Source organism: Passer domesticus, chromosome Z (genome assembly GCF_036417665.1).
Source record: "Passer domesticus isolate bPasDom1 chromosome Z, bPasDom1.hap1, whole genome shotgun sequence".
Classification (NCBI taxonomy): Eukaryota; Metazoa; Chordata; class Aves; order Passeriformes; family Passeridae; genus Passer; species Passer domesticus.
In genome coordinates this window covers 8,421,911-8,434,655 of record NC_087512.1, presented here as the reverse complement: position 1 = coordinate 8,434,655, position 12,745 = coordinate 8,421,911, and the positions used below count along the sequence as shown (strand labels likewise).

The 12,745-nt window shown below is 38.8% G+C and overlaps 1 protein-coding gene across 1 annotated transcript in view; it reads right to left on the bottom strand.

The window, feature by feature from the left end:
- DNAI1 (dynein axonemal intermediate chain 1) overlaps positions 1–12,745 on the bottom strand; it is a 136,536-nt gene that overhangs the window by 110,591 nt on the left and 13,200 nt on the right. Inside the window, exons 3-9 of the mRNA XM_064403788.1 lie at positions 12,033–12,119; positions 11,038–11,118; positions 9,300–9,426; positions 7,816–7,916; positions 6,860–7,042; positions 5,267–5,326; positions 3,064–3,198 (exon numbers count right to left, since the gene is read on the bottom strand). Coding sequence (XP_064259858.1) covers positions 3,064–3,198; positions 5,267–5,326; positions 6,860–7,042; positions 7,816–7,916; positions 9,300–9,426; positions 11,038–11,118; positions 12,033–12,119 — 774 coding nt within the window. The remainder of the gene's footprint in view (positions 1–3,063; positions 3,199–5,266; positions 5,327–6,859; positions 7,043–7,815; positions 7,917–9,299; positions 9,427–11,037; positions 11,119–12,032; positions 12,120–12,745) is intronic.

Here is a 12,745-nt window from a genome sequence, read left to right as displayed (position 1 = left end):
TTAAGCTCTTTGAATTTTGCTTCTGCCTCAAATACTGTCATTTCTAAGTTCATTCAAAAACATAAGGAGGGTTATGGATCAGACCAAGCAAGTCTCTGGGTCAGAACTGTGGAATCACAGAATCATTTGGGTTGAAAAAGACCTTTAAGATCATTGAGTATCCTCCCTGTAGTCAGAGCTGTAAACAGATGGTATAGGAACAGAAAAGCAGGACAGGCAGATACAACACTTCTTCCCAGTTAGCTCTGCTTCCAGATATTTTCAGCTCAGAAAATTTAATATCATTCCACTTTGGTATTCTGTGCTATCCATGGTCTGCGTACTGCCTTGACTAAATACTGAGGAAAAGTTCCAAAAGTTGTATCACTGCTATTAGATGTAGCACATCCTTTCCCCTCTAGTTTCATTTGAGTGAGATGCACATGGAGAGATTTCTAGTTCTTCATTACAGTCTCCAGTCAAATACTTTCTATTATTCCAATTTCTATTCCATCATACATCTTCTTTATAAAATTGTCACCCTTCCTTCTGTTGAAATTCTTGGTTATCTCCCTTCCTTTCCTGTTGGCTGCCTCCGTTGTCTGTTTTGCTAAACCACATCTTTCTTGCTTTTCCTAGCAAGAAAGCTGCAATGCACAGCTTCATTTTACTTCTCTTCCCCTAGTGAGAAGCTTCTGTCAAGAACTGTCAAGGCTCCCCTCTCCTCCCTTCCCCTCCCCTCTTTTCTTCTCTGCTTTTCTCTTCTAGTCTTGCACTCCTTTGACCTCTTATTCAGTACCAGTACTGTTTTCTCAGCCTTTTCATTCACTACATTTTTAAATTCTCATCTAACTGCTACCATAATTTCCAGCTGTGGCTCTAGTTCTTGGATCTTCTCTTTCATGGCCTCCTACCATAGCAACAGCTTCCATGAGAGACCCACCTGTGATGATAGCCACTCATTTTATCCTCTTCTTTCCCTTGGATTAAATCTGGTGCTATCTCAGTAGCTATCATAGTTTTTCTTGCTAATATCTAGTCTGACCAAAACAATGGTGGAAATTAATTGTGGCTTCTAGCCACTGCAGCTTGATCCAGATCAGCCATGTCTCCTGCTTGATGTTCCACAGTTCCCTTGAGCAATGACCAAGCACAGTTTGGCCTTAAAAAACACTCAGCTGGAAAAGCTCTGTTTCAATTAGCATGCTGTAACATATGTAATGTGTGAGTTAGCAGCTCCACAAAACCTACTTCTCCATTTGCTAACTTGAGGTCAGAAATACAGATTCTGATGCCATTAGCCTTTAATTTCTGTATATTTACATCTACTTACAACTGTTGTAAGTCTGATTTGAGCTTTGGAGTATTTCAGGTTGCATTTTTTTCCAATTAATGAGTGAAGAATTCATCAGGTTTTTCATACACTTCATGTTGGTTGATCAGCCTCACAGAGAACCTCAGTTTGGGACACTAGCCCTGCATAAAGAAGCTTTTCATTTCACTTATTCACTGCATCGACTTTTTGGCTTCCCTTCAAGACCCCTGGAAAGTGTTAAGCGTGAAAAGCAAAACACCAAAGGGACAGATAACATGAGTGACTGGATTTCAATTTCCCACTGTTGTCAGCGGAGTGGGCAGCAGGTGCTTTACAATACATTTTCACTTTATTTTCATTTATCTTTTAGCAGGCCACCCTTTAAGCCTGCAATTGCAATGTTGACTTGAGGCTGAATTCTCCAAAACATACTCAGGTGAAAGGTTCACTGGTTTTCAAAAGGACTGTGAATTTCCATGGCACAGTCCATAGGAAGAAGCCTATCAGAACATGTTCCTGGTCTGTTTATACTGTAAGGTTTATGCTGGCACAGTGCTGCTTCGTGGCTAAACCAGCCAAATCCTCTGTACTTATATTGGCCATATGGTAGGAAAGAGTTAAAGCCAGTTTCAGGAATCAGCTCTTATTACACACACACACACACACAGACACACACAGAGACACACACACACAGATATATATACACAGACACATACATTATCTATCTATCTATCTATCTATCTATCTATCTATCTATCTATCTATCTATATCTATATCTATATCTATATCTATATCTTATGTTGATATGTCTACACCTATTCTAGGAGAAAGTTATGAACTGATTTCCATGATTCTGTATTATAATTCTCAGAGTATCTTGCTCCAGTCATTAAAGAAATTATTTCTAAATTGTCTACCTTAGACTGGGGAAGAAAGAACCAGCCAGCTAAACCATAATAGAAGCTTCCTGAATCCCTTGAAAACATTTTGGAACATGAGGATATTTTTCAGGGTTGCCATATTGTCCTACATATATCGTACACTTGGGGTTTGAAGTGAGACAATATTTTTAAGATGGGGATACAGTCACTTTGATAGAAGAAACTGTTGGTTCCACAAGGCACTCCTAGGTTACTCCTGACTCTGGATTAGGAGTCAGTATTACCCTCACAGCAAGGTCACAGCAACAGCTCGGGGCATGGCAGGTGTTAGGATACCTGATATTCTGAGATGCATATCACTTAGGTATCTATAATTAGAAACTGTATAACTTGTAATGCTATAAAATCATTAAAAGTTAAAATTTAAAAATCGTGAGAAGTATTTTACTACAGTGCTGTATTTTGAAATAATCCTAAATTGCAGTGCCTTTCAGATTGAAACATTGTATGTAGAACCATGATCCCTTACAATTCTTTGAAAAATCAGAGAGTGTTTCTACCTATTCTGTTCTTTTATCTCTCACACAATAATAAAAATGTGAAACAAACACAGTGCCCAAAACCCAAAAGCTACATATCTTGCTTGGAAATGAGGTTTGAAAATAAGATTACGTGAAATCCAAATCCTGTTTTATACAGCACAACAGAAGTCCTATTTTGGGAATTCAATTTCTAACAAAAACTGACTTTTGCATTTTCTAAAGGTGTTTTTTGCCTACTAAGACAACAAGCTACACAGCCAGCATGATTTACTTTCACCTGACTTCCTCTACAAATGCACCCACCAGCACTTTGAACAATCTTTTTCCCCACATTATGAAACATACCGGTGGCTCCACATAGGATAACTTTCTTCCAGATTTCACATCTTCTTTCTTTACTGTTGTAGGTTTTGCTTTTTCTTTCTCTTTTGCCTTTTCTATTCTCTCAAGTTCCTCCATATAGGCATCATAGATAAACCACTGAGAGACAGACAGAGGCAGGATTTATCAAGACCTGATCATATTCCTGAGAACAGCCAGCTACACCATCACAAAAAATATTATAGTCATCACAACAGTACCGCTGCTGCTGGAATTAGGTGAACATCTGTCTTCTTACACAAAAAGTGAAGAGTTGAGGTCCAGGATTTTTCAAGAATGATGGAGCATGTGTTATTTTAAGAATACATTACAGCGTGTTCCTGTATTTCTTTCCTCCAACACTCTACTTACTTCTTTGACTCTGTACCTTTGTTTTTGCAGGACTTTGTTTTTGGCTAATTTACCAGTGTTTAGCAAGAAACATGCATTAAACATTTGCTTTATGACATTTCTCATGTGGTGTTGGAAAATTAAATTGTAGTTGCTTAACACAATTTAAATTTGGACTCCAACTCTGCAGCATATGATCAAATGGAAACTGAGAGCAGTTTTACATTTTCTGCTATGCCACATGCCACACATGTCTCACTTGAGTAGATCCAAAATAACTTATCTTAAGAATTATTCATTAGTATTGAAATCCTAGTATTGTATCTGAAGCAGGTATATTTATTTCAGGACAAAACAAAAGGCAATCTGACACATTAGCTTAGGATAAGGAGTATGATTCAAATATAGAATATAGACTAGACCATTGAAATAAAGGTAGCAGAACTCTTTGGGAAAAAAAAAAAAAGCCCAAACTGTATTGTGTTGTAAATTTGCAGAAATGAGATGGAAAGATGTTCCAAACATCAGGGAAAAGACAAAGAAGATGAAACAAGTATGAGAAGGAGTAGAACAGAAAAGTTTGGAATAGGGAATTGTTAGCATAAGAAAGAACATAAAGGAAAAAAGAGCTGAGGGGAAAAAAGAGTTTATATAAAACCACTATTTTAGACCCACTGAAAATATAAAAAGAAATCAAAGGAACCCTTTCCTCTTCGCTTTCAAACATGTAATGCAAAATCTTAATCAGGGGCTAATTATTTTAAAGATCTCTGTTCTAAATCTCAGGACATCTCACTGTAAGGAAAAAAAAATGGAAGAAAACTCCATCTGGAGGGAGAGGAGATCTCAGGTAAATTACTCTGTAATTTCAGGTTCAGGAATAGAATAGATTACAGTTTTTAACCTGACAGAGATACCTCCGCTCCCCTTCCTATCATTTTCCCATGCCAGCATTTTTTAAATTGCTACCATTATGTTACAGTGTCTTCTCCCATTCCTCCACTCACTGATAACAAAATGGTGTTTTCAATGCCAGTTTGATACATTAGTTTGAAACAATGTTTATATCTGTGACAAACACAATTACATTTTACAAATATCTGAGTATTAATCAGCAGAATTGAATGATTCCCTTTCCTCTGAAAGCTGTAACATATTTCTTGTGTGAAATTTCAATCAAAATATTTTATTTTACATTTTTAAGGGATGCAGAAAATGCTACAGAGCCTTTCACCATGAATAGATAGGCACACTTCTGCTACATAAAGCAGAATTAAGTCTCTTGCAACAGGTCTTCCACATTCCTTATGCTGTAGTTCTCACTTGGTTCAGCTTCAGGCTTTAGAAACCTGCTTTTGCATACTGCTAAACTTAGAGTAAAAACTCAAGTGCCACATATGCCAAATTCCTAACAATACTCCGAGAGAGAGCTATATCCCTACAGGAGCCAGTACCCTGCAGGCTGAAGCTCACCTCTTGCTGAATCCAAAACTATTCTCACCCTGTCATTTCCCTGTTCCCAATCACTTAAGACTCTCTAAAGCAGAAAGGTCAGGGTGGCTGGCAAAAAATAAACCAGTGAAAAGCATCTAAACTGAGACACTTAACCTTAGAAATATAAACCATGAGCAAGTTCACCCATTCAGGCAGAAGAGAGGGTCATACTAGTTTGCTGTCAGAGTCAAATGGGAGACCAAAGCCACAGTAAAGGAATTAATTCCACTGCAAGGAATGCAAACAGAATAATTTGGTTTTAACTTTCTCACACCTCAATTTCCACAATATAGTCTATACAACTTTAAAGATAAAAAAGAGATAGATATAGATATAGATTTACCTGGTTAACATTGGCTGAGAAAGTTTCAAAAGGTGCAGGGTCAGTTTGCAATCCTTTTTCCTGAAAAAAGACAAAGCTTGAAGAAGCATAATCTCAGTATTGAAGCCTCTGCAGTGCCACAGTCTAGTTGTGGAAACAGTCTGCATGAATAACTTGATATCCAAATGACTCCTAGGGTACTGTATAAATCAGTTATGACATCCTACCAAATTTGAAAAGTTTTGTCCTATATATTAAAAAGCCAGTTGGATACAACAATCAGAAAAAAAGAATTGAACAGAGTCAATTCATCTGATGCTACTGAAATAATATACCACCCTTACATCAACATTTTGATATAAATTAATATATTTCTGTGAAACGTTCCCTTAACAGAACAGCTTCTTCTTTCAAAAAACTTTTGTGTCAGAAAAATTTTAAGAAGCTGCCTGTAGCATTTCATTGACCTCTGAAATGAATATATCTCAGAGGTGAAAACTGCATGTTGAAGTACTAGCACATAGCAGTACTATGCAGCTATTTAAGGTCTATGTTCTGCTTTCAAAGGCATAGAATCATACAGAGACACACAAGCTTCTCCCAGTATAATCATTGGGAAGAAGAGAATATTCAGATCTGGGAACAAAGAAATGAGAAATTCCATGGCTTCCACTGGGATTTTTGAAAGATGCAGAATCTTAGCTCAAACATCATAGCAAGCACCCCACTGCTGGACAAACTCTCTTGAGATCTTCTGTCTACAGCAGCACTGTAACGCATACATCTCTCCAAGTCCTTCACATGTAAAGACATCTAACCCCAGGTGTAATGGCTGTAAGACAACAGACAGGCTCTTTGGGGAAATACACACTTCAATTGCACCAAGGAATACAAAATAATTTTCTGGAACTTGTACACCTGGTGTAGGAAACTCCTTTTTGAGCACTCTGTCAGGAGCCAACATCACCACGATTGCTCAGTCAGAAGGCCCCATGAAAACATGCTCACAGGCAATGGCTGTAGGCTCAGCAAAAAGCTTAGAGAAGGAACATAAGGGTTTGGGTCTGTACTTACTGGAAAGTGCATGCAGAGTGGGAGGGAGATATACCATGTACAAGAAGTACAGATTTGTCACACTTACATAAGTTTGTTACTCTAGTACCCATGCTTAATACAAGCCCAAAAACATTTGACCTTTTAATATATGGAGATGATATAGTATCTATTATATCTCTGCTCCATTAATAAGAATTGAAGTACAAGACCATAAAAGTACACAGTGACAAACAGAAACTGCTTTCACACATTCCAAGTATTCAGCTGCTACCCTAACATTGTTCCATACTTTTTTTCAGATGAGAAAATAGACATGAGAAATATGTCCAAGTAGAGGCTTAAGGATTTACAGTAGCATTAAAACCTTTTGTAGGCTGTCCAAGAGTTCACAAGGCAAGAAATTTTCTGTCACTATTATCATTACACCAAATGTTTTACAATAGTACAACCACTATACCTTTTTCCCTAACAGTATTGACACATCACAGGATATGACACAAACTACATTCCCTCCCAAAGGAAAGATCCTCCAAGTCACTGAAGGAGACAGCAACATACCCGCAGAGGATAGTGGTATGTAGTTGAACCTCTCTCAATGAAGTTGAACTGGTTTGCAAGCTTCCTTTCTGGTGCTTTTGGGGGAGGATGCTCTTCAGCCTCTGCTGCCTCAGCTGCTTCAGCTTCATGTTCCCCTTCTCCCTCTCCTTCTCCTTTTCTCTCTCCCTCTTCCTCTCCTGTTGCCTGCAAGAAAGTACAGCAGTAACTTCACCCTGAAGGAATCAGTTGTCTCCTTCCTTCTTCTCAGACTGCTGGTTTCTGCTGCCTAGTGAAGGAGATTGTTACTGAAGATCCAATATTCAACATGCAAACTGGGAGACTTCCAGCACTCAGATCTATGAGACTCTGAAATTATACCTGAATGGGAATATATACATTCAAGAACGGAAATTACTTTAAAACCTGACATAAGAGAGATACCTGACATGAGATAGCACAGCTGCCTTTGGTAAAATGGATTCAGGGACCAGAAGATTTCGTTATTAGAGTCCCATTACCCAGTGTTTTCATTTCCTTGTTAGACAAGTTTCACCTGAAACTCTGACACTGTGGGTTCTAACACTGTGTGGATAAGAGCAAACATTCACAGGCACTCATTTCCTATCAGCCTTTAAACCAAGCCACTACTTCTTTCATTCAGTTATGCCTGCTGCTTTCTCTCCAGATTTTTGTTTTTCCCCAATGGACATACTGTCCAGGAAGATTCCAGATCCCAGCAGATTATACTTTATTTTGATATAATATCTGGATAAAGACAGATCTGGTATGATCCCCCTACTCGCCTTTTACATCTGAAAAATGGATGCCTAGGAGAACCTGCAGGTTCTCACCTGCAGTACTGACATCTCAGACATAAAATAATCAATCACAGAAGAAAACCAATTTTATAGTAATATAATTTAAAAGGTAATACTAAAAATAAAATGGACAGCTCTTAGCTGGCTGTAGAGAATTACCTCAGCACCTTCTGTGGATTCTTCAACTTTAGTCTCTGCCTCTTCAGTTGCCTCTTCAGTTGCCTCCACAGGAGCCTTTTCCTCCTCAACAGGAGTCTCTTCTGATGACAGAAAGGATACATGAATGAGCCCATAATAACAGGACATCTTATTCAATATTCTACAGACCTCTGTCTTCTGGAGCATTGATATACATATATATTCTTTCCTAATGCTGTATCATTAGACAACACAGTAACAAATCCCCACTTTGGAGAACAATTGTTTGCTCAAAGTCACAACAGGTCACAAGGGTATTTCTAGAATTCATTTGCAGTACTTCTGGATGAACTGAAATAAAAAATAAATGTTTTGACTCAGAGCAAACTTCTGTAACCCATTTCTGATCTGAGTAACTCTGTTTCAGGGCATCCCTTCAGCTCCAGACCTCTCTATCCTCCAGAATTGTCTGCAGCTATGCACAACTACTAAGAATGTTTTCAAGGCACACAGAAGTTATAACACAGTTGTTCTTGTTTATATGGATAAAAATTAATATACTAGTCTTGTTTTACTATGATGGATGTCTACATTCCAATGATGGCCTTGACTGTGCAGCCATGCTAGCATAGAGCAACTTGAAACTAATTGATTTGGAATCTACAAAAAGCACTGCCAAAAATCCATGATTTCATGGCATTGAAGATCCCACTAAACACTTTGCCCTACTTCAAATCATCATACATAGCTTGTTAAGTGTAAAATAAAGGATACACTGACCCTCAGAAGCTTCAAGCAAGAACTATTCCCAGGAGCTCACCCAGCGTTACCATTGTGCCTGACATTACCACCTTGACAGAACACTCATTGTAACAGAAATTCTCCCTTCACAAATAGCAGAAATACAATAAAATCACTAGCCAGTACATCCTTTCTGCTGAAAATTCAAACATAGAATTCTTTACTAACAAGAGAGCTTTGAGTCTCTGGTTAATGTATCTTTTTGTCTGAACACGTAATAGTGTTGATAGTGGCTCAGATCAAAGGTCCAAGTAGTTCAGGGTTTTGTATCTCACATTGTCTGAAAGTAGATGTATTGGTAAAAAATCAAGAATTGGTCATGCATGTGATAGTTTCCTGAAAAATCACCCAGATTCCAAACATTTCTGCTTTAATACTTTAAATCATGTCTGAAACTTTCAAAATAGTCTTGGTAGTTTAGACATGTATGTCCAACTAATGGTAGTGAAAGATGTTTAAAAGACACTAAATAACTTTGAAAATTTCAGTGTTAGCATTCAAATGACTCAAAAACCACACACCATTTTCTAGACTGCAGCAAACACCTGGCTGATTATTTTTCAAATTTTGATTGCCAACAGGCATGCAAGCCAAAGTAGGAGCTATTTAATTCTATGGTAATGCAGCATGATCATTCCATCATGTTGAATAAGAGGAACCAGTGCCTGTCTGAAAATTATTGTGAGATCAGACAAAAAAGCTACCTGCTTCAGAGCTTGATCTGATACTCTGGCGTCTGCCTTCATCTGAATCTTTGTGTATCAAGTATCCATTCAAAGTCAGGTGAACAGCTGTTTGATCTATGTCGTCCACTAGCTTGTATGCTCGTTCCTACAAAAGTAAAACCCAACAAAATCATAGAATCACATAATCACAGAATCTCGGAATGGTTTAGGCTAGAAGGGATCTCAAAGAACATCTTGTTGCAACCTCCCTGCCCTGGATAGGAACACCTTTTCCTAGCCCAGGTTGCATTAGAAGCCACCAAAGAACACAGATAGTGTTCTTCAATAGTTTGCTTACTTTGATTTGCTTCACTATGTCAACCACAGCATAGTACTGAGCTCCCTTCAGTCATTGTGGAGAATTTGAAGATATGGATTACTGATCAACTGTGTTTATACCATAAGTATGAAAAAATCTCAGCTCCAAATGGAACAGAAGGACTTTTTTAATTCCACAAGTCTGATTTCCTTTCTCTGGAATAGTGTAATGGTTGGCTGAACAAGTACAGTAGCACAGAGGTGACTTGGGAATATTTTGCTTGGTTTTCTCTTCTCTTAGGTGTTGGTTTTGACAGGGATAATTTTCCTCACAGTAGCTTCTGTATTTTGGGGCTCTGTTTTGGATTTGTGCAGAAGACAGTGCTGAAAACAGGGGTGTTTTTGTTGTTGCTGAGCAACACTTGCAAAGTTCTGTTCCCTGCCCCATCTCATCACTAACTCACCCATCTGACCCCAGGGATATTCCATACCATATAGTGCCATGCTTAGCATATAAATCTGGAGGAAAAACAATGCTGGGGGGAAGAATAAGAATGGGAGGGGTGGGGGGATGTTTGGAATGATGGTGTGTGTCTTACCAAGTAACCATTAAGTTACATGGAGCCCTGCTTTCCTAGGGATTGCTGAACATCTGCCTGAAGTGGTGAACTAATTCCTTGTTTTGCTTTGTACAGCTTTTGCTTTCCCTATTAAACTGTCTTCATCTCAGCCCATGAGTTTTCTCACTTCTACTCCTCTGATTCTCTCCTCTGTCCTACCATTCACTACTCATGAGAGAATGAGTGAATGATTGTGTGGGGCTTAGTGGTCAACTGGGATTAAACCACGACACCTGCTTAAATCTGGGAATAATTCAATGCCAGAGTTGAAGGAGCTGTCTCCATTCCCTTTCTTTCAGGGCAAAGCCATCACTCCACCCTCCCCACGTGACTCCCTGTGTTGCTGGCTGTATATGGTAGCAGCAGAAGGCTGCTCCAGTGTGCCCTGCACGTAGAAATGTGAAGGTGTGACTCCTGGATATTTTCTGGCTGTCTGTTGCTCACTCCTACTCATCATGAATAAAGCTTGTGTGATTTCACAAAACAAATTTCTGAGCTCTCCAACAATTCAGTCTTCAAGTGTGGATGCTGAGACATAATTCTTACAGACTTTGCCTTTTGTCCTTTAACCACCACAAAATGGGAAAAGTAACTACTTGAAATCAGGTGCAATTATTACCTTCACTGACAGATCTTGTTCTGTAATTATGATATTCTACTTCTACATAAATGCCTTTAGACTTCTACCCTCTACAAAAACCCTTTAAGAACCATTAGCAGTAAATATGTAATAAGATGCAGCCACATTAAAAGAAAATTTACCTAGTTATAAACCAAAGGAAAACACAAAGCAAAATAATTGCAAAACAATCCAGTTTTATACGTCATGTCATACTTACTTTAAAGTTGAATCTGACAATATTCCGGGGAATATGGGGATTATCAGCTGTCAAGGTACGTGTAACATCCTGTTTTAATTCCTTTGGAATGGAAACAAAATAGTATTGTAAATAAAACTTCACTACTAATACAATGTACAGCAACAAAATCACAATGTTAATGCTTAGTTCACTGCAGATACCTCATACACAGCTGATGCCACCACAAGAACAGTGCTTGGGGCTAACCTGGTTCAGAGTGGAACCCAGAACATTCATCCTGCTTCATACCACAGTATTTCAATGGGCTTTCTTGATTTTAATTCTTATCTAAGATATGGTAGTACTTGAAAAGTGCTAACTGCATTCTATAGGGTAAGACAGACAACTTGTATCTTTAAAATTTACACTGTCCAAAAATAAACAATAACCTTAGTAGCAGTACTTTCAGGATTGACCACTGTTAACAAAACAAAGGTACTGCTAACTATTTTTAGTGTCTGAGTTGGAGGACATACATAAAGCTCCCCTGTCACAGTGCTAGTTTAAGGACAGGGAACAATGCTAGAGTTTTATAAGGCTGTGAGAAGAGAAAAACAAGTGCAATTGGAAGGGTGACCAATTGCAATGCTACTGAACCAACAGAAGAAATAGCAATAAAATTGTAGGACACTTCCCTGTCCTGTGTACTGTACACAGGCACCTGAAAAGTTATGGGCTGGCTCTGGGTCCTCCTTAAGTGAGTGATGCCCCAGCCCCACTTTCACTTTTGGATTACCTCCAGGCAGTGAACAGGAAGCCCAGAACTGGGTTTCACAGCTTTGTGAAAACCAAATTTTTATTTTTATTCTCCCTTTTTCTTGTTGAAGCCATTTCATATGGTACTGCAGACATTGTACTTCAGCAAGTATTGGAGTTTCACTCTTAGAGAATTTCCTCCAAAACCAATGTGTATGCTTCTGCTTATGGAGATTCACACACACACCTCATGACAAGACAGGCATTGCTTTACTCACAGCTTCAGTCAGCTCCAGCTGATCTGGGGATCTGACTGCAGCCCTTGTCGACGAGTCCTCTCCTGTTTCAGGTAAGTCATCTTCATCCTAGAACAGGTACAACAAGCTCAGAAATGCAACAAGACTCTGACAGCTTTGCTCCTTGGCAAAGCAGCACTTCTTGAGGCACAGAGCAAAGAGATAAAAACAACATTCCCCCACCCATCTTTGCTTTGAGCAGAGCAGAAGAACACAAATGGCAGGCCAAAATCTGAAGATTTTCATATGGCTACATTTGCCAGCAGGAGTTCAGTGGGTTGGAGGAGCTGCAGTCTGAAGATAACTCCTGCCCTGGCACAAAACTGGATTAACTCCAATAACAAAACTCAAGTGATTCCACTTCAATTTCAGTTTAAAAAGTTGGCAATTCTGTTTCCCTTGCCACATAATACCCAAGGGTATTACAGGACTTAAGGACTACTCAAGGGTACAAGCCAAGAACCTGCAATTACTCCTGACTTGTTATTCTATAGGCTACTCTTAGAATTTAGTTTGAAATACAAAGCTGCAGGGATGTGGCTCCTGGAGAAATGTTAACCAATTTCATGCAAAGGCCAGCATGTCTCCATTCTCCCAGCAACAGACTGCTGCTCTCCCTGGGCTAGCACTGGGTTGATGTCATGATATAAGGTCATTAAAAAGAAAATGAATCACTGCAGGAATGAATTTCAATT